The sequence below is a fragment of the Lactuca serriola genome, chromosome 1, assembly GCF_051521515.1.
Source record: "Lactuca serriola cultivar US96UC23 chromosome 1, Lser_US96UC23_V15, whole genome shotgun sequence".
NCBI lineage: Eukaryota > Viridiplantae > Streptophyta > Magnoliopsida > Asterales > Asteraceae > Lactuca > Lactuca serriola.
Genome location: NC_136408.1, coordinates 28,213,182 through 28,235,710, shown reverse-complemented (window position 1 = coordinate 28,235,710; position 22,529 = coordinate 28,213,182). Strand labels below are relative to the sequence as shown.

General features: G+C 35.2%; 2 protein-coding genes and 1 long non-coding RNA gene across 7 annotated transcripts; 1 reads left to right on the top strand and 2 right to left on the bottom strand.

The window, feature by feature from the left end:
* Positions 1-602: 602 nt before the first annotated feature.
* LOC145079258 (uncharacterized) lies at positions 603-3,866 on the top strand. 5 transcript variants are annotated; one of them, XR_013694793.1, is made up of 3 exons: positions 603-1,023; positions 1,124-2,667; positions 3,578-3,866. It is a non-coding gene; the product is annotated as an uncharacterized LOC145079258 (long non-coding RNA). The 5 variants fall into 5 exon arrangements; XR_013694787.1 differs by lacking the exon at positions 3,578-3,866 and adding an exon at positions 3,274-3,445; XR_013694799.1 differs by lacking the exon at positions 3,578-3,866 and having other exon boundaries at positions 1,124-1,198; positions 2,139-2,824.
* Positions 3,867-5,751: 1,885 nt separating this feature from the next.
* Positions 5,752-8,253, bottom strand: LOC145079242 (low-temperature-induced cysteine proteinase-like). The gene is made up of 5 exons (XM_079023101.1): positions 7,709-8,253; positions 7,034-7,269; positions 6,810-6,950; positions 6,074-6,523; positions 5,752-5,991 (listed from the first exon to the last, which is right to left on the bottom strand). The coding sequence occupies exons 1-5, from the start codon at positions 8,193-8,195 to the stop codon at positions 5,911-5,913; spliced, it is 1,395 nt and encodes a 464-aa protein (XP_078879227.1). The 5' UTR covers positions 8,196-8,253; the 3' UTR covers positions 5,752-5,910.
* Positions 8,254-18,631: 10,378 nt separating this feature from the next.
* On the bottom strand, positions 18,632-21,512 carry LOC145079226 (low-temperature-induced cysteine proteinase-like). The gene is made up of 5 exons (XM_079023100.1): positions 20,960-21,512; positions 20,276-20,511; positions 20,046-20,186; positions 18,954-19,403; positions 18,632-18,871 (listed from the first exon to the last, which is right to left on the bottom strand). Exons 1-5 carry the CDS (start codon positions 21,444-21,446, stop codon positions 18,791-18,793), a joined length of 1,395 nt encoding a protein of 464 aa, XP_078879226.1. The 5' UTR covers positions 21,447-21,512; the 3' UTR covers positions 18,632-18,790.
* Between the last annotated feature and the right edge of the window lie 1,017 nt (positions 21,513-22,529).

Sequence of the window (22,529 nt, the reverse complement as noted above, 5' to 3'; positions counted from 1 at the left end):
AATTTCTAACGGAGTTTTCCTGTCTCGGCCTACTAAAAATAATATAATAAAAATAAAATCAAAATTAGCCGACGGAGTCTAAACGAAAGTTGTAAAGCATAATCTCACCTACGCGTGGATATAAAGAACGTCGAAAACGGAGATCGTATGCGAAAGTTATGAATTTCTGAATTTCGAGGCACGCATCCCAAAGTGTGAACGCCCAGCGTTCATTGCTTGGCTCCGGATTAGCCACGTCGATGTTGACTCAACGGATAAAGGATAGGATCGGAACCCTGCTCCTACGCATCGCGTTCGAAAGGAACCCCCTGCGTTCGCGGCAGACTTCACCCTATAAATAGATCACAAAGGGCAGCCGTTTGTGGTTGCCAAATCTCTTCTCTCTCACCCTTATTTCATCGATCTACGCGCAAATTATCAGGCCCGGCCCAATACATGGGTGAGTTGGCTTAGGCCCATGGCATCAAATAAAAGGGGGCATAATATATGTCCAATAAGTTATATTATATATATATATATATATATATATATATATATATATATATATATATATATATATATATATATATATATATATATATATATATATATTGGCCCAAAAGTGAAGTCCAAGTGCTCCAATCCATGAAGAAACACGTCCGGATGCAAAGTGAAGGCGGAAGGCATGATTTGTGAGCGCCAAATGTCTTGAGAACTTCAATCATCAAATCGGTAACGACAACCCTTGAAAATCGTATTGTGGTGTTTCGAGGCTACAAAATCGTTGAACTATCTATCTCTCTTGGTCTGATTTCTATCCCTCTCTTATTCTCAATTGTTGTAAACTAATGCTACTAGCCTGCTTGATTGGGTTCCATTTCAATCAATTTTTTATTATAACTTCTCGCTCCCAGTTCGATCCGCGATTCTCTGTGCTTGATTGGGTTTGATTTTTTTTTCTGCCCGGAGCAAGAGGAAAACGGAAGAAGGTGTCTCAAAAGTTCAAACTGTTTAACTGATTTGGGAGATTGAGGATGTAAATCGGTGAGTTATTTTTCTTCGTTTGTTTCTTATTTATTTCTAAACTTCCTGAAATCAATCATCATCTGTTCATTACCTGATTGAGTGATTCGCTTGAATACAGGATAACGAGGCATATCACATATAAAGCTGAATGAAAAAGGATTATTGAATTCGATTTTGTCTTCTTCTGATTTGGGTGACTTCTCTGGTTCTCTACTTCCCTTCTTCTGATTTCGATTTTACTATATGATTATGATTTATGTGTTTCATTGTGTCTGATTAATTTCGATTTTTTTTATTATGATTTAACATTATTTGCTATTTCTAATTTCGATTTTTCACTGAAAAGGAATTTTTCACCTTTGTTTGAGCTCGGGTTTTGCCTCTGATTAAGTTCAAAATCTGTTGCCTTTAATCTTTATCCTTTATTTGTTGTTTACATCAGGTAAATGTCAAACTTGCTTATGTTACAAATTACTAAAGTTCCATTGATCCTTTATTTTTTTTCTTTTTTCTTTTTGTTTTTGTAATGTGAATCAGGAGGCTGCTTTGTATTGAAAGTTGACATTGTGGTTTGCCTAAAATCTGCTGCCTTGTGTTCTTATTCAAGTTGTATTTTTCTTTGTTTAGTGTTTATAACTAGATTTGTTAAGTTTTAAATTTGTTTTCAAAAAACAACCACAAGATTCTCAAAATAGAAAAAAATGAACGAGAAGAGACTAATCATTTAAGAGGGTCTTTGAATAAATTTGTTGTTAGAAATCAAAATATTAGTGAAAATAATCTGGTTGATAATTTTTATATTTTACCAAGTACATCTTATGATTTAGTTGATATTTCTAATGATTTTAAAAAAAAAAATGATTTTGAATCTATATTTGTTTTTTTATTTAGTGGTTCCAAATTAGTTACTTTAGTTGATGATGAATTAAAAAATGTTGTTTAAATCTTGAGTCCAACTTGACAAATGAAGAAGAATGTGAGATTGATGAAAATAATTTATTGATTGAGTTACAAATTTTACAGAAAATGTTGCCGAATGAAGCATACAAAAATGAAATTCCTTAGACATCTATTCAAATAGTAGAGCATAAAAGAAGAATGAATATATTTTTTAACGTTTTTGTTGCATATAGGTTATTGTTGAAGGTGCCGGTTACGGTTATTTTTGTGGAAAGAAGTTTTTCAAAATTGAAGCTCATGAAATCATATCTTAGAAGTATTATGATTCAAGAAAGATTGAATGATTAGCAATTTTATGTATTGAAAGTGACTTTTTACAAATTATTGATTATTGTAAAGTTCAAAAAATGTTCGATAATATTGTTTTAGGTGATTTTTGTAGGTTTTACTTATATTGTTTGTTTGATTATAAAATTTACCGCACTTTGGATTTTCTAGTTTTTTTCATATATAAGGGCATAAAAATTCTTATCTCGCCCCGGGTAGTAAAAAGCAATGGACCGGCCTTGCAAATTATACCCCCGAAGCCCCGGTATCATCCCGAGACCCGAAGCAAGTCCCGAAGCCCTGAAGATCTTGAGATGTAAAGTTTTCAAGCCGAAACTCTGCCCGCGTAAAGCCCGGTTTTGTGAAGATTTCCCGGTTTCACCGAAGAAATACTACTCTTAGAGCCGTAGTGTTGTCCGATCATCTTCTGATCAAGTGAGTGTATATTCCTTTTCTTCTAACACATAGATATAAAGTATCTCCTAGTGAATACGTGCTATGTGTATATAGATATATATTTTCTGTTACTTGGAATGAATCTGTATATTTGGAATGAGTATTAAATGAATATCTTATCATCTTTTAAGTTGCATATGTATATTGTTATCTACAAAATGTTGGGTAGAACTTGGATAGATAGTTGTCGTGTGATAAACTGATGAGAGGCCTCGATGTTGTAGTTGATCTAGTCATCTAGCGGAGTATGGATGACAACCACAGACTCTTTCTAGAATGTCTTGTGGAACGCTGACATGTTCATAACCTGTAGGTGTTGTGGGCTTGATATCCCACTCATGGTTGCCTTTAGGACATCTATTGTTGAGGAAACCCCTTGCAGTAATGTCCGTCCCGATGAAAAAATCCTAGATTAGGTCCCTTGAGATAGATGTTGTTTTAGGGACGTAAAATGAGGATAACGGAAATGGGTAATCGGGTTATTGTTGATTGGTGAATTTAAATATAATTATTTATTATGGGATGAAAACCCTATATGCTCACCAGGCTTCCAAGCCTGACCCACTCAGTTTATTTGTATTATAGGAAGTGGCGCGAGGGCATAAGATGGATGAACCATCAAGTTATTTTGTTTATAAGTCTGTAGTTGTATATAACTGTTGTATGACTTGTAATTTGTCGTTTATGTTTTTTTGGTCTGTATTGGAACATGACATCCGAGTTTTGATATCTAATGAAAATACATTCCTTTATGAAATGCTTTGGTAAATATTATTTTATCATATGTTGTTTTTGGGAACAAATTCCGCAACTCTTTTAAATCAGTGGATTACTCTGAAATTATTTTAAAAACATAAATTAAAACGGTCTTTTCTGACCGTAATTTTAGGGATGTCACAGGTCGGTAACCTTTTGGGTTCAAGATAGACATATGTTGCTCTTGTTTGCCAGCGGCAATGAGAAAGAACGGACGTTGCAATTGGGAGACCGACTAAGATTGAGAAAAAATCAAGTGGCGGTCGCAATGATATACTTTCACAAAAGAATAGTCTAGACTTATTGTTTAGTTGAAATGTTATGCCTCTAACCGAATGAAAGATTCAAATTAGACGAATCTAACGCTCTTAATAGTTAAACCATTCAGAGGTTGCTTTATATTAAAACCATTAAGAAGCTATCAAAGAGGTTGTTTTATATGAAACCATTAAGAAGCTATCAAAGAGGTTGTTTTATATTAAATAGACATATGTTGCTCTTGTTTGCCAGCGGCAATGAGGAAGAATGAACATTGCGACTAGGAGACCGACTAAGATTGGGAAAGAGTCAACTGGTGGTCGTAATGATATACTCTCACAAAAGAATAGTCTAGACTTATTGTTTAGTTGAAAGGTTATGCCTCTAACCGAATGAAATATTCAAATTAGACGAATCTAACGCTCTTAATAGTTAAATCATTCAGATGTTGTTTTATAGGAAACCATTAAGAAGCTATCAAACATGGCGATAATTATAGATATATTTGAAAATGGTGATGGCAATATGTAATGACAAAAATGGAATGAAAAGGCACTCGGAGGCTGGGGCACAAATGAAGATAATAAGTTGTGATATTACATTGAACAATATGGGCACTAAAACTGACAGTGAACTTCACATGTATGTCGGTATGATTGATCTTTATCTCCTTTGTTTGCATATAAGAAGTTCCAACTTCCAATACAACTTTTTCTATGCATCTCTCTATAGAATTGGTTGTTTATTTATAAAAAGTGCATGCATAAGGGATCTATGGCATATTTCCATAAATGGAAAAAAGTTAAATAAGGACAAATCTATAAAACTTTATGATTGAACGTAAAAAGCCTTACTTACTCTATTAAATTGTTCTTTCTATTTTGAGTGAAAATGAAACATAAATATATAAAATCAATTCATGTGCCCATTAAGAATCGAAACATTAAATATCTTTCTACCAATAATACCTAATACCTATTTTTGTACTCATATAAAATAGGACAAATCTACAAAAACATGTGGAATCCAACAATTTTCTCTTTAAATTTTCTCTTTTGATTTTGACGTTTATTTTGATCAAGTGAATATGAAGATGGGTCGGAACAGAAGGCAATGTATTTGATTTCTCGAATTGATTTATATCCACTAAGTGAATTGATTTATATCCACTAAGTGAAGAAATAAATCCCCTAAAATGGATTAACAATAAAAGCAATGGTGTGATACATATTCTTTTTGAGTTCTTTTGCTTTTTATTTTGAAAATGGATTGGCTGAACTTGAAAATTAACTAATTGAAATTGAATAAGTAAACAAGTTCAACTTATTGGTTTTTGGATTTATTGTTTGTCTGTTGATAAAGCAACAACAATAAATAGCAATCGAGTACATTGACCTGTTAGAAACAAAAAAATCCCCTAAAATCATTAAGAATATATATAATGAAAGAGTATTTTTTTAAACACCATCCTATTAATCAATAACACACGACGAGACAAAAAAAAATATAGTTTTTTAGTCAAAATACGAGTTTGATGGTGAGATTTAAGATGACGTGAACATGGTAGAACATGGCTAGAGATATGTGAATCTAGTTTGATCAGATTACAGAACATGGAAAACAAACAAGGAGACGAAATTTTATCATGGAAACCCATACCTCACAGCAAATTATTTCTGAGACTTTGTGAATGGAAATTAGAGACTTGTACATTTAGCTATAACATAGTACATTATCAAAGGTGACTTCTGTCTATGCGTGATGGTGGAAGGTTTATCAACTTGAAAGCAATATAAAAATATAGATATAGAAAGAGACAAAATTGCAACAATGGTCCATATCATTTACTGTTTTCTTTCGTTTTCCATTCCGAGAGTTTCAAAATTTCAGGTTTTGATCCTTTTCATCTACTTTTACTTCAAATTTGGCCTTTGCACGAAGGCCAAAAAAGAAAAAGAGAAACCACATGAACCATTTTTGCAATTTTCTCTATCATGTAATAAAAGCACATAGCTATTTGGGATAATTTATAGTAAAACGAAAGCAATATAAAAGGGAAAAACATGAACTTGTCTCTTGATCAAATTCAGTACAGGAGGAATCAATGCAGTATTTACAAATGAGCATCTGATTATATTTATAATCAGATGGTAATCAAATAGTTTAAAGTTAAATAAAAACTTCAATAACACAAATCACTTCATTTCCTCAAGCATCGCTCCTCTTCAAATCAGTCGGTGTAGCAAGAATACGCTTCAACGCCTGGATTTCCAATGGGCTATTCTTCTTCTGCAAAACACAAAATTCAAAAACTAGTCAGATTTCAGCTAGACACAGTCTCATCTAACAGACGAAACAACACTACTTTTACCTTTGAGCAAGTGCCACGGCGCAAGTTACAAACGGGATAATCATGAGGGCAGCAACTGTAATTATCATCACAACAAGAAGCACCTTCCAAGGGGCAGCATCCCCACGCAAAGCACGCGCCATGGTAGTTATAGACACAACAACATGTGGTGCTTTGAGGGCAAGTGGCGTATTGATCGCAGATGATTTCAGGTTTGACCGGTGATGGTGGTGATGGACCAGGGTTAGGTGGGTTTTGACCGTTTTTAATCGGGTAAGATGCTTCCATTGCTATTCCACATTTACCAACTTTTTCTTTTATATTTCTTTCCATTCTTATGTAACCTTCTTCACCCCAGTCCGCAGCCCATGAGTTTCTCACTAACCAGTAGTCCTTTCCATCTTCGGTCCCGTATCCGACCACAACCACACCGTGGTCCAAATCGGTCCCACATTGACCGGTAAAGATACCCTGACAAAATAAAGGGGTACCAAATCTTTAAATGTAATAATTTAATATTATAATAATTTACATCCACCCACCCCACAACCCTTGGGCCTCGACCAACAAGATTCCATGGAGACACAAAAAAATTTACAATTAAAAGATTCAAATTTGTGCATATTCTATAATTATTGGCTAGAATCTTCTTGTAATGCTTTATATCCATTGTTCATAAAATTCAAGGATTAGGAGATTATTTTGCAAACTTGTTTAACTAAAATTAAAGACTATGATTAAAGAAAAAAGGGATTACCGAAGTGTAGAACTGGAAATCCCTGCTACTTGCTTCAATAGCAACAGTTATGGGCTGGTTTGCAGCAGCCTTTAGCAATGCTGACTCATCGTTCACAGGAACATCTTCATAACTATCAATGGAAACAACCTTTGAATTTTTCTGAAACACAATATATATTTAGTCATTAATTTATATTATGATTAATGTATTGAAATTTGAAAACAAGGAAATATGATACGAACCCTGGAACTGTCGCATCTTCCGTCTTTGCCAGTGTAGGGATAGTCTGTGTCAGTGTCTATTCCGCCATTTTTGATGATGAATTTAAAAGCATAATCCATATCACCACCATTGCATCCTTGGTTGTACGATGTATCACAATCCACCAGTTCTTGCTCTGATAATGTGATCAGTTCACCAGTTGTGATCTGGTTAATCCCTTCTACTGCTCCGATTGATGAGAACGCCCAGCAACTCCCTTTAATTCAACAAGCATCCATTATATTAATCAACGTTACAACAAGAATTCATGTTTTTTATAATTTTTAGTTTACTTCTCGTATGAAATAGATAAGATAAGATTTTTAAAAGAAATTAAAGAAGGATATGGAATTATAATTCCCAAATTCTTATAAAAGACAAAACATCTTGTAATCACGGACCCACTTTTCCGATTCTTGATTCGTTAGACCAATCAAAATCATGCTGAAGTATTTTTGCGAGAACATTCAGTATTCAGTATTTTGTTCTTATGAACTAAAAATTACTTTTAGTCATGGTTAACTGATTATTCCAAATCGTTAACGTTCGTGCCTTAGCTTTAGTCTCTTGAAGTTAGTGGACACGTAATAAAACAAATGCTTAAAAGTAGGGAAAAGCAAAATAAAGCACAAAAACAATTCAATAAAATAACTCACCGCAGCTTCCTTGATCTTTGACGGCAGCGACGGCACCTTTGGTCCTCCAGTCAACGAAATCAGGGAGGGCATCGCCGGAACGGGGAGAATAACGATCACTCTTCACGTTGTTCGACTTCCGCCTAGAACCGATCGTCTTAGCGCCGGTGTAGCCTAACCGAAACTCTTCCGTGGTCAGATCTGCGAACTTGTTGAGTCCAAGCTTGTAGGAATGATCGCCGGAGTTGTGCTGTTCTATGTACCTAAGGTTGTCTTTGAAGATCTGAAACCTCTGTTCCTTCTCTCCGAGGGCGTTGTAAAATTTACGATGTTTGACGAGCCAAGACTCGTACATAGCGTTGACTTCATCATCGGTGCGCCAGCTCGAGGAGGATGCATCGGAGGCGGTCATGTGGGTTGCGTCGTAGCCTATGATCGACATGTCCATGGCTGATGAGACGACGAAGAGAGCAAAAAGCAAGAAAATCGCCATTGGAAGGAGCTTCATTGTTGGAGGTTGTGTTGAAAAGAGAGAAGAGAAGAACGATGGAGTGGAAAGTGGAGGGAGGGAATGAATTTATAATGGTAGAGACGAGGGCAACGTCTCACGGGAATATATTTAGATAACCTGATCAAGTACTACTTTCCATATTAAATGAAAGGGATAATGATGCAAGTTATCGATTTTTAATTTATCTTAACATTTTTTTGCTATTAACTTTTTATTAATTAAAAAAAACTTTTTAAATTTTAAAAGATGCCATCAGCTCTATGCCTTTAATATAGATTTTTCTATATGTAGAATTGGTTTCTTTATAAAAAAACTGGAGGATAAATTATGATGATTTAATTGATTTGTGTGCATCTATGGAAAAAAAATAAATAAGTAAGTTGCAAGTTAAATTAATTAGGTTCGTTTAGTATGATGATTTGTTTAATTTGTATGTATCTTTGGAGAATTGGTTGATTTATTGAAACTCGAGGACAAGTTAATGTTAAAAGTTAAACCCAGATTATCTATAGAATAATTACAAAGAAGTGACAACAAAATCAATAACCACTAACAACACCGCAACAAAATCATCGGTTGATCTTCCAGATGACCTACCGTTGTTTGATTGGCAATTCATATAAATAAAAAGCCAAATGGCATTGGGGGAGGGGATATGTGATTTGCAATTTGACTAGAGGAGGAGAAGTATGGGTGGCAATTGTTGATACCAAACGATAAAAATTCATGACACAAAATGAACTTTGGACGAAACTGAAATTCAAATTCGAAACTGAAATTCAAATTCGTGTTCGTGTTTAGTGTAAAAAACACAATATCGTGTCATGTCGTGCTTAAAATTCGACACGAAATTGACACGATTTACCATTTAGTTGTTATGTTTTTCGTTTTATTTATGATTAAATATTAATTAAATAAACTAATTTTTTTTATTATGTTATCTTTGTTGTGTCGTGTTGTATTTGTCCTTTTTTAAACGGTTCGTTTTCGTGTTAATTAAAAAACACGACATCGTGTCGTGTCGTGTTCGTGCTACATAATATATTGTCATGTCGTGTCGTGTCAGACAAAAACACGACATGATGGTTGTAACACCGTAAATTTTCAAAATAATTTTTCTTTTTCAAAATCACATAATGTATCACATCACAAATCAAAATCCATAATCAATATTGTTTTCAAAAACAAATCCCAAGATCTCTACACATAATAAACTCCATCGGTGTGTGTACGTGTCAAGCCGTCGCCTTCCCACGGTCCTCGCTGGTACCTGAGACATCAAACACAACAACTGTAAGCATAAATGTTTAGTGAGTTCCCCAAAATACCACATACCATAATTACACCACTCAAGGCTAAATCCGACCCTCTGGTCTAGATGTCTCAGCGGGACCCTCCAGTCTCGCAGCTCGTCGGACCCTCCGGTCCAGTCACAGCTCATTGGGCCCTCCGGCCCGGTCAGAATCGTTGGACCCTCTGGTCCGGTCTACACAATCATACAGCATACATATAACACATAGCACGTAATCTCATACATAGCAAATAATCTCATAAATAACACATAAGACCCTCTGGTCAACTCATAATACCACTCAAGGTAACGTATAGTGAGAAGAGTCACCTCGCGTGTCTCGGTAACTCGTAAATCTCTTAACCACTAGTGCTCGATCTCCCGAGCTATCGTCCTCCTACAACACCAGTGTATTTCTACTTAATACTACTTGACTCTGGCTGACTAATACCACGAAGTCAAACCAGTCAACACTGGTCAACGGTCAACCCGACTCGCCGAGTCTGGCGTGGACTCGCCGAGTTCCTACGGAAACCCGATCCCTCTGAATCTCTTCCGACTCACCGAGTCACTCACCCGACTCGGTTACTCAACCCCTGGTTCGTAATCGTTGAACAACCCGCACCAACTCGCCGAGTCTGGGGAATGGACTCGGCGAGTGCATTCCATGCACAACCCCAAACGACCTTCTTAGGTCAGATCCGCTTCACTAATTCATAGATCCAGTCTCCTTAAGCTTATTGACCACGTAAAGTCCAAGTCTTGATGCTCATCAAGCATTGAATAGCTCATGAATGGTGTTTTAGCCTCAAATACATTGATCCCAAGCCAAAACCTCCATGGATGCATATAAAGCTTTGGCAATGAGGTGCTCTGGACCTCTATTGGTCCAGATCCAGGACCTTAACTCGCTAAGGGACCATGAGGACACTAGATCTAGCCACAAATGGGTTCAAAAGCCCTAAATCTACATGAACATCACAATAACAGAGAATGATTCGAGATTGTACCTCAGTTGTGATGTTCTGGACCTCAAATCTTCAAGAATCCACCCCTCTCTTGCTTCCTCTTGGCTAGATCTCCTCTTTCCTTGCTAGACAACAACTCCAAGATCAATAATGGCTCCTTCCCTCAAATCATTAGGGTTTATAATTTAAATATTTCAAAATTAAACTTTTTAATAAAAAAATTTTAATTCCAAAACTTGAGGGCAAGTTTTGAAACTTTTCAAAACTATCTAGATCAGATTACAAATAATTAAATTAATCAAATAATTTGAATTATCTAAATTTGACCTAATTTAATTTTTCACAAGATAATTCAAATCAAAATTACAAATAATCAATTTTTATCTAATAAAACAAATAACTATCTTAATTTCGACAATTATCCATTAATTTGATTAGGATATCAATTACCATAACAATAAATCTGATTTTTATTTGAATAAAACAATTTATGGTAATTATCCAAAGCAAATTAAGGCAAGATTTTCGAAATCATGCTATCAGACTGGGTTCACGACATGAATAACATGTTCACGACATGAACAACATGTCACGACATGAACAACATGTTCACGACGTGAAACTGGTTAAATTCGAAAAAACAAAAATTTTCAGCTATGAATGAAAAAACTTTGCATCAAATACATTAGTATAAACCACCCTAGGCTCTGATACCACTGTTGAGTTATGAGCACTACATCATTCCTATGGTGTACATGCAAAGCCTAAAGCTTTGGATCTAGTTTGTCTAATGAACATGCAATAAACATACAAAGCCATAAACCCTAGATCTAGCATGTGATAATCGATATTAACATAAGAATAGGGTTTAGATCTTACCTTGATTGTTATGTAGTAATAACAATCTCAATTCCTCCTTGTAATTGACTTCTGAAAGCTTAGTGTCACAAATGTCACACCTCTAATGGCTCACAAACACCAAGAGCAAGAGGATGAATTTGGAGAAGAGAATGAGGCACCAAAATTCGTCCAAGAACCCTAAGGGAAGCTTAGCCACGTTTTTGGTGCCCTAGGGGTCCTTAAATATGTGAGGCTATTAGGGTTTTGAACTAGGAAACCCTAATATGACTGCTTAGGCCCTAAACAACCAATGGACTCCCTTTGGAACACCCCTTGGACGAATTCCTTATGGGCTTCCCATAGAATTCGTCCAACCTATGTTCCAAGGTGATCCATAGCCCAATTGCAACTATCTTATAATTACAATATCAGTCCCCCAAGTTTAATTAAAGTCTTTTATTCATAAAATTAATTTCCTAATTAATTCTTGACTAATATTAATTAAACAATATGATTTCTCTTTTAATATATTATTCATATAATATATTAATAAATCATAATTAATCTCTTTCTCCATAAATCATCATATCAAGTTGCTTTGGTGAAGGCAAACCAAAAGGACCATGCTCGCAATCGGGTTAAGTACATACCAATAATAGTTATGGGCTTAGACATTAATCCAACACAAACATCTAGGGGTCGCATCCAAAATACCACGAGTGATCTCTGACGTAATGAACTCGCGTATCCTCTCATCAATCGGCTCAACACCAAAGCCTGAAACTGAACATGAACCAGAACCTCCTCCTCGAGTGATCACTGCCATGCTTAAAGGAAACAATACAAACGATCAGAACATACCCAAATAATTCCTCATTCTACAAGCTTCTTAGAATCCTCGTGAATTTCCTTGATTCGAGTGTAGATCTTGTGCTTTCAGTAGTATGGGCCCAATACTACCTTCCACACTTATCTGTATTTTCCTCAAAAATTATCTTGAATCCTCTAAGTTACCTCCTTATAATGACACTCCCAAAACTCAGCTAAACAGTGTACCATTCGCACTAAAGCACTTCCTAGGCTCTTTAAGGGTTCCCACCATACCCTGCCATCATCTGTTGAAGGAATCCTACTAATGTCAGCTAACTACCTAATGAATACAATCACATGCAACAAAACTTAAATAAAATTTTGACTAAAAGATCCTACACTACAACGGTTGGACTCAACCAAGAGCTACATAATAGAGCCAAATCAATCATTCTAAAAGTATTTAACCTTTGTGGCATGTAACTTAATGTATTCATTTAATAGTTAACTAACATCAATATAAGACCCACGAAGCAGAAAGCAAGTAACATTCGAGCAACATAACTAATAGACAAAAAGGCATCTCTCCTAGTAGGCATTCTAGCATGAAACTCTGAATAGATCCTTATTCTAACTTCTAACATACATATCATACTATAACGCATATAACATATCAACATATACGTATATTTTGGGAATCACTTACTTGAGCTCGGCTGATTGCACGCATCACACCCCTTTTTCTTAAAAACCTTTTTGGTAAACTCATTTTATTTTGAAAGATTTTAGTAACTCCTCAGTTTGAGTTTAGACACACCCGAGAGTCTATCCAAATCCGTCAAACTAAGGCACTGATACCAACTTGTAACATCCCAAAAATATTAGTAAAATTTTCATTTTAAATAAACCAAAACCATTCATTCATTTGTTTCAAAAGACAATTAGAGTAACAACATTCTCAAAACATCATCATAGAGTAAAAAACAACCAATGTACAAAAAAGCCTTCGGGGGTTGTAGTGATGTCAAGTCGGGCCCTTCCTTTTAGAACTGGAAGTACATAAAAACATTTTAAACATAAAGCTTAGTGAGTTCCCCAAAATACCACATACCATACAAGAAATAATGAATGATGTGGGTTGAATCATAGTCTTACAGTCACTTTCTGCCATGGGCCAAATCATGGTCTTTCCTTGCAATGTCGAGGGCGAAATCCCGGTCTTACAAACAAGTGTCAGGGGCCATATCTTGGTCTTCCATGCAAGTATCACAAAGACAACTAGCACCCTACATACAAATGTCATGGGCTAGTACTCGGTCTTACATACAAATACTAGGGGCCACATCCTTGTCTTTGCTACAATTGCCAAGGGCCACATCTTGGTCTTTTGTACATATGTCAAGGGCCACATCATGGTATTCCATATAAGGATCACAAATACAACTAGCATCCTACATAGTATAGTAAGAAGACTCACCTCGCAGACATAGTCAACAGCTAACAGCTCTCACAGCCAATGAACGGGTGCTAAACACCTCTTAATAAACCATACAAGTTAAACTCTTAATCCACCTTCTCAAACTAGTCAAATGACTAAAAGTCAACCAAGTAAAAAGTCAATGGTTAAAGTTAAAGTCAACAGTCAAAATCATCATCAGCTGACTTCCACGTCGTGGCCAATCTATGGCCATGTTGTGTCCTACAAACTTAGTTGTGAATAATCTGATCCCCACGTCGTGGCTCACTCCAGTTTTAGAAAACTCATTTTATTTTAAAAGATTTTATTAACTCCTCGGTTTGAGTTGCTACACACCCAAGAGTGTGCCCAAATCCCTCAAACTAAGGCTCTGATACCAACTTGTAACATCCCAAATATTTTAGTAAAAATTTCATTTTAAAAAAACCAAAACCATTCATTCATTTGTTTCAAAAGACAATAAGAGTAACAACATTCTCAAAACATCTTAATGGAGTCAAAAATAACCAATACAGAAAAAAGCCTTCGGAGGATGTAGTGCAGTCAAGTCGGGCCCTTCCTTTTGGAACTAGAAGTACCTAAAAATATTTTAAACATAAACTGTAAACACAAACCCTAATGACCTCCCCAAAATACCACATACTATACAAGAAATACTGAATTCTATGGGTTGAATCATAGTCTTACATTCACTTTTTGCCATGGGCCAAATCATGGTCTTTCCTTGCATTGTCGAGGGCCAAATCCGGGTCTTACAAACAAGTATCAGGGGCCACATCCTGGTCTTCAATGAAAGTATCACAATGACAACTAACATCCTACATAGTATAATAAGAAGACTCACCTCGCAGACATAGTCAACAGCTAACAACTCTCACAGCCAATGAACGGGTGTTAAACACCTCCTAATAAACCATACAAGTTAAACTCTTAGTCTACATTCTAAAACTATCCAATTGACCCAAAGTCAACCAAGTCAAAAGTCACCGGTCAAAGTTAACAATCAACAATCAAAATCATCATCAGCTGACTTCCACGTCGTGGCCAGTCCATGGCCACCTCGTGGACTACAAACTCAATCATGAATAATCCAATCCCCACGTTGTGGCAAACATGCCCCATGTCGTGGCTCACTCCGGATAAAACGGTCGATGGGTCCCTCATTGTCATGTCGTGGCTACTAGATATGGACAACTTAATAGATTGAGTCCTTAATGCATTAAGCCTTCAACTACAACTTTCTAGAAAGCTTTTAAGGACTCCAAAGGCTCATAAAAATCCAAAATTTATGGACATGCATGTCCAATGAATGTCTCTCTCTCATCTAGGTCAAAAATGGTAGAAATAGGGTCCAAACCCCCGTACATGAACTTAATGATACACAATTCTTAAGATCTGGTACATCTAACTATCTAGGGACCTCAATGACCAATAAAGTTGAAAACTTTATTGAATCTATCCACTCAAACACATCATGAACATGAAGAAGTAGCATTTAAACCTAGATCTAGAAAAGGCTAACTAACAAGACCAGAAAAAGGAAAATCACAAAGGTCCAGAAGTTTCTCAAATGAAATCTCTAAGCTTGCCAAGAGGTTCTCTACGCCACAAGGATCTTCTTCCTTCCAAATACACCAAATCACGAAAAGTAAGCTCAAATATAGAGGAGATGGTATTAGGGTTTGCTTCAAAGTTCTTGGAGATGATGTAGGATGAAAATGATGCCCTAATTCTGAGGTTAGAGACATAAATACGGAGGAAACCCTAAAATGAAGGGATTAGGCCGAAATAGTCACCACATTGTAGCCCTAATACCATCTCATCAAGAGGACACAATCATTTATGCCATGGCACGTTGTGGCGTAGAGTTTTTCCTAAAAACTTCATCTTTTATCCCGTTAAGTCTTTAGATAAATCATTCTTGAAAACGGGTGTTACAAAGACATTACTAGAATCTTGTGTAAGTTAGAGTTGATTTATCTTCCAACATTTATTGACATTATGATTCATTTAGTTTTGCATTTACCTGATGAAGTGATCGTCGGAGGCCTGGTATGTATGAGATAGATATATCCATTCGCAAGGTATATGAAAAAACTAAAAAACTGTCATAAATAAGGCGAGCTCGAAAGGTTGTACAGTTGAAGGTTATGTTGTTGAAGAAGCTTTATCATTTTGTTTGATGCACCTTCGAGATGTGCAGACTCAATTTAATCACCCCGAAAGAAACGAGGATGTTGTCGTTGAAAAAACAAAGTTTTGGATGTTGAGTTTAAGTGTCGACTAACTAGCGTAACGAAAATCAAACATTTTGATCTAAGGAAAAAACATAATATAGAATGGTTTATATTAAATAGTTGTGAAGAAGTCAAACAATACATCAAGTAAGTTTCTTATCTTTATCTTCATTATCTAATGTTACTTTTTCCCATTCATTATATATATATATATATATATATATATATATATATATATATATATATATATATATGTGTGTGTGTGTGTGTGTGTGTGTGTGTGTCATCAATATAGAAAATTCGAATCTGAACATCCTGAAAGTAAAGAAAATACCGAATTTCCTAAGTGGTTTCTTGAAAAGGTAATACTAATTAACAAACAAAATATCTTTGATCAATATAACAAATCAAGAATACACAACACATTATTTTATATTTAATGAGTTTTTCATATGGAAACAGAAAACTCTCCATAATTCCACAAACTGTTGTTAGCCCTTTCAGTGGGTTTACAAATGAATGTTTATACTTACATCGGGTGCATAGTCAACGGTGTTAGGTTTATGGTACTTAGTCGTGCACAACACATAACACACAACTCTGGGGATCTAGCGGTGCGTGAGAATGGAGAGAAATATTATGACCAATTAGAATAGATTATAGAGGTGCAATATCCATATGATTATTTGACTGTATTATTTTGGTGCAAGTGGTTCGATATTGGAGTTATTCATGATGATATTTTACAGTAGCAACAAAGAAGTGAAGTGTACCAAAATGATCAACTCATATATGATTCGCAAGCTAAACAATTGTTCCACATCTAAGAGCCTTCTCGAAGAAACCAAAACAATAACCATCATTGTGTCATCGAGCATGTTAATCATCAAAGTATTTAGGATCTACCATCCAACGAACAACCCAACTAATTGGAGTCCAATGAAAACTGAAAAAAATGCCTTGATAATAACACACAACAAGCAGTGGCGGATGCTCTTAGGGGCCAGGGGTGGCCATGGCCCCCCTGGTTTTGAAGTTCCTAATACTTGCATATATATATATATATATATATATATATATATATATATATATATATATATATATTAGTTATGAAATAATTTACTAATTATCCCTCAATAATCAATGAAACTTCCAAAAATCACTGAAAATTTCAAAAATCGAAACCAAACTTGTTTCTATTAGACAAATAAACCAGGAAACTCCTCTTAATCTCGGTATACAAAACTCAAAATCTAATCCAATTTTCAACTTAGTTTGAGTTGAAAAACTTATTCCCTCCAAATCTCAAAGCCGATTGAATATGCCGTTGCAGGACATAGTTTCAAAACTGACCAGAAGAATAAGGCGTCGCCGCCGGAGTCCACGCCTCCTCCACAGGTCGTCTGATGCGTGCACTACCTCTCTCCTCTCTTCTGGTCGCGACCTCGCCTTACTAGTTACTCCGTCGTGCACTCTTGCCGGTTGCCGATCTCCGTCAAGGGTCTCCTCTCCGTCATATGTATATTGTACGTACTCTATATCTTTATTTGCTTCTTTTATTCTTTCTCACTTTCTTTATATTTTTATAATTGGTATATAGAAATAGTGATAACTCTATTACTGTGAATATGACTATACGAGATTTTGAATATCTTTATTTTACAGTGAGTACACTTTAAAAGCTGTGCCGAATACAAATCCTAATCATTTTATTAATATTTCCATTTTCTTAATTACGTACTCTCATAACCAGCGAAATGTAAAAGAAACTCATAAACTAAAATGTATAAATGTATTATATGCTAAAATATATTCATCTTCTCTTAATTTGTTATTCATCTTGTCGGTACAAATTGTAGTTTTGTTAAAGATTTAGGTGTTTGCTAAGATATATTTACTGGTTGTTATTTTATTTTGTTATTTATTGATTTTAATTTAGTAATTTTCAGTGTATAGCAAAATTTAAAAAAAAAAAAAAAAATCCTATCGTGAGAGATTTGTTAAAAGAAAACATACAGATATTTTATTTCGAAAAAACATTAGTGATTGTTTTCGATGAAAATACATCCAAAAAGCACTAGAAATTGTTTCCGATGAAAATATCCTCATGCTTAGTTCAAAATTTTAATGTCATAAAATAGAACCAATTATACTTGTTTATATTGTTCTGCTATAGAGTTTTGATTTCGGCCCCTAATTCTAATACTTGTGTTCCGCCCCTGACAACAAGGCAATAAGTTTTACAATTTTTTAGTCAAACTGCATGCGACTTTGATGGTGAGATTTAAGATAACGTGAACAACTGAACATGCTAGAACTTATAAGATTGGCTGGTGATGGGTAGAGAGATGCGAATCTAGTTTGATCAAGTTACAACTTACAAGATATGGAAAACCACAACCAGAAGAAATAAAATAGTAGATGGATCATGGAACCCATACCTCACAGTGAATTATTTCCGAGACTTTGTCAGTGGATATCAGAGACTTGTACATTCAGCTGTAAGAGTAGTACATTATCCAAGGTGACATCCGTCGTTGCGTGATGGTGGATGGTTTATCACAAGATGAAAGCAATATAGAAAGATACAAAATTGCAAAACTGACCCCTATATTTACTGTTTGCTTTCAAAATTTCAGGTTCATCCTTTTCAACTATATTTTACTTGAGATTTGGGCGAGTGCGAAGATGAAGGAAAAAAAAAAGACAACCCCAGATTATTTTTGCAATTTTCTCTAAAAGAAACCATGTAAAAGCACATTGGTATTTGGCAAAATTTATGAAAGGTTTAGTAAAAGAGGAAAGCAATATAAAAAGGAAAAGCATGAACTTGTCTCTTGATCAAATTCAGTACAGGAGGAATCAATGCAGTATTTACAAATGAGCATCTGATTATATTTATAATCAGATGGTAATCAAATAGTTTAAAGTTAAATAAAAACTTCAATAACACAAATCACTTCATTTCCTCAAGCATCGCTCCTCTTCAAATCAGTCGGTGTAGCAAGAATACGCTTCAACGCCTGGATTTCCAATGGGCTATTCTTCTTCTGCAAAACACAAAATTCAAAAACTAGTCAGATTTCAGCTAGACACAGTCTCATCTAACAGACGAAACAACACTACTTTTACCTTTGAGCAAGTGCCACGGCGCAAGTTACAAACGGGATAATCATGAGGGCAGCAACTGTAATTATCATCACAACAAGAAGCACCTTCCAAGGGGCAGCATCCCCACGCAAAGCACGCGCCATGGTAGTTATAGACACAACAACATGTGGTGCTTTGAGGGCAAGTGGCGTATTGATCGCAGATGATTTCAGGTTTGACCGGTGATGGTGGTGATGGACCAGGGTTAGGTGGGTTTTGACCGTTTTTAATCGGGTAAGATGCTTCCATTGCTATTCCACATTTACCAACTTTTTCTTTTATATTTCTTTCCATTCTTATGTAACCTTCTTCACCCCAGTCCGCAGCCCATGAGTTTCTCACTAACCAGTAGTCCTTTCCATCTTCGGTCCCGTATCCGACCACAACCACACCGTGGTCCAAATCGGTCCCACATTGACCGGTAAAGATGCCCTGACAAAATTGAAGTTCGTTAGGTTTAATATTTAATACCAGATTGAACAAGTTAAAAAATAAACAAAAAAAATATCAAGTACTAAACATTAATAAGACAAAACGAGTACCTAATCTTTAAATATAATGATTTAATATTATATTAATTTCCACCCACCCACCCCACAATCCTTAGGCCTCAACCAACAAGATTCCATGGAGACACACATTCCTGTGTATTCTATAATGTAACTAGAATTTTCATGTTAAGGATTAGGAAATTCTTTTGCGAACTTGTTTAATTAAAATTAGGTGTGTTCGACAAATGATGTTTTTTCCAAAAAATGTTATTTGACTATATTTCAGTGGCTACAAATTTTCCAGCTGATATGTTAGAAAAATTTCATGTCCAACCTTAGACAACAAACATCATGTCTACATTTAGACATTAAAAAAAAAAACAAAATTTAATTAATGTTTCTTCCTTAAATATTTTCGTTGATTATTCTTTACCATAATTAGTTTTTGTTAATGAAAAGATAAGTGGTTTGTGCATAACATATTTGTACATTAAGTTACCGAGCATGTATCTCTTAAATTTCAAGAAAAATTCAATATACTTTATAAGATAGTTAAGATAAGATTAAAGAATAAAAGGATTACCGAAGTGTAGAACTGGAAATCCCTGCCACCAGCTTCAATAGCAACAGTTACAGGCTGATTTGCAGCAGCCTTCAGCAATGCTGACTCATCGTTCACAGGAACATCTTCATAACTATCAATAGAAACAACCTTTGAATTTTTCTGCACATCAAGAAACACAATATAAAAATTCACTAATTTATTATGATTCAAGTATTGAAGTATTGAAAACAAGGAGATATGATACGAACCCTGGAACTGTCGCATCTTCCATCTTTGCCAGTGTAGGGATAGTCTGTGTCAGTGTCTATTCCGCCATTTTTGATGATGAATTTAAAAGCATAATCCATATCACCACCATTGCATCCTTCGTTGTATGATGTATCACAATCCACCAGTTCTTGTTCTGAAAGTGTGATCAATTCACCAGTCGTGATCTGGTTAATCCCTTCTACTGATCCGATTGTTGAAAATGCCCAGCAACTCCCTTTAATTCAACAGACAGCGATCCATCATATTAATCAACTTTGCAATACATGTTTTATAGTTTTCTGTTTACTTTTCTTATCAATTAGATGAAGATTTTTAAAAGAAATTAAAGAAGGACATGGAATTATCATTCCCAAATTCTTATAGAAGACAAAACATCTTCGATCAAAATCACGGTCCCACTTTTCGGGTTCTTGATTCGTTGCCCAATCAAAATCATACTGAAGTATCCTTTTGCGACAACACTCAGTATTTAGTAGCTATTTCACTTTGTATTTTGTTTATATTTTGTTTTAACTTGTTATGTACTAAAAATTATATTTACTAATGATTTTTCCAAATCGTTCTCGTGCCCTAGTTTTAGTGGGCACGTAATAAAACAAATGCTCAAAAAGGAGGGGAAAAGCAAATTAAAGCAAAAAAAGTAATTTTATAAAATAACTCACCGCAACTTCCTTGATCTTTGACGGCAGCGACGGCACCTTTGGTCCTCCAGTCAACGAAATCAGGCAGGGCATCGCCGGAACGGGGAGCATAACGATCACTCTTCAAGTTGTTCGACTTCCGCCTAGAACCGACCGTCTTAGCGCCGGTGTAGCCTAACCGGAACTCTTCCTTGGTTAGATCTGCGAACTTGTTAAGTCCAAGCTTGTAGGAGTGATCGCCGGAGTTGTGCTGTTCTATATACCTAAGGTTGTCTTTGAAGATCTGAAACCTCTGCTCCTTCTCTCCGAGGGCGTTGTAAAATTTACGATGTTTGACGAGCCAAGACTCGTACATAGCGTTGACTTCATCATCGGTGCGCCAGCTCGAGGAGGATGCATCGGAGGTGGTCATGTGGGTTGCGTCGTAGCCTATGATCGACATGTCCATGGCTGATGAGACGACGAAGAGAGCAAAAAGCAAAAAAATCGCCATTGGAAGGAGCTTCATTGTTGGAGCTTGAAAAGAGAGAAGAGGAGAACGATGGAGTGGAAAGGTGAGGGGAGGGAATGAATTTATAATTGGAGAGACGAGGGCAACGGCTCACGGGAATACACTTAGATAACCTGATCAAGTACTACTTTCTATATTAAATAAAAGGGATAATACTACCGAAGTTTTTTTAAGTTCATTTAATTTATCTTAAATATTTTTTTACTGATTTGTCATTATTTTTAAAAAAACGTTTAAAATTTTATTTTTTAAAAGAGGACCATCAGATTAATGCCTAGGTGCCGGTTATTATTGACTTGGCTGGCATGGCCTTTTCCACTGACTTGGCATGTATACTTGGATTAAATGGGGTCAAATGGCTGATATGGCATGCTGATGAGGCTTGCCATGTTGGCATTCATTTTTTAACGAACACCAAATAAAGGATAGCGGATTCAAAATCGTGAACCAGACCAACCATATATATATATATATATATATATATATATATATATATATATATATATATATATATATATATATATATATATATATATATATATATATAGGTAAAGTGAATATACCTAACAACCTTATATAAGTTTAGGTACCTAACCTCATCAAACTACGTCATTTTGCATTAAATTTTCATTGCAATCATCCAAGGTTCTTAAACTTCATCCCTAAACTTGATTTACTTCAAAATATTTTGGAAATTCATCATTATATTTCTCCTACATCATATCATTTGTAGTTATAGGATATGGAGCCCATCAGGCGGTATACAATAAAAAGACGTGATGTAAAAGAAAGATATTGGTGAAAGTCCAAAGATTTTGGAAGTAATAAAGTTATGGGGTTGAAGTTTAAGAACCTTAGGCAATTACAATGTAAATATGATATAAACCGATGTAGTATTATGAAGTTAAGTATCTAAGCTTATATAAGGTTGTTAGGTATATTCACTTTACCCTATATATATATATATATATATATATATATATATATATATATATATATATATATATATATATATATATATATATATATTCTACTAAGAACAATTTTGGATTTGAGAACAAAATTAAAACATGTGTTGGT

Excerpts from the sequence above, each read along its gene's own strand:
- LOC145079226 (XM_079023100.1), bottom strand. The coding sequence starts at position 21,446 with ATGAAGCTCCTTCCAATGGCGATTTTTTTGCTTTTTGCTCTCTTCGTC. Across the intron at positions 20,512-20,959 it reads CAAAGATCAAGGAAGTTGCG|GGAGTTGCTGGGCATTTTCA; the intron begins GTGAGTTATTTT and ends GTTGAATTAAAG. Across the intron at positions 20,187-20,275 it reads GAAGATGCGACAGTTCCAGG|AAAAATTCAAAGGTTGTTTC; the intron begins GTTCGTATCATA and ends CTTGATGTGCAG.
- LOC145079242 (XM_079023101.1), bottom strand. The coding sequence starts at position 8,195 with ATGAAGCTCCTTCCAATGGCGATTTTCTTGCTTTTTGCTCTCTTCGTC. Across the intron at positions 6,524-6,809 it reads ATTTCCAGTTCTACACTTCG|GGTATCTTTACCGGTCAATG; the intron begins GTAATCCCTTTT and ends TTATTTTGTCAG. Across the intron at positions 5,992-6,073 it reads GCCGTGGCACTTGCTCAAAG|AAGAAGAATAGCCCATTGGA; the intron begins GTAAAAGTAGTG and ends TGTGTTTTGCAG.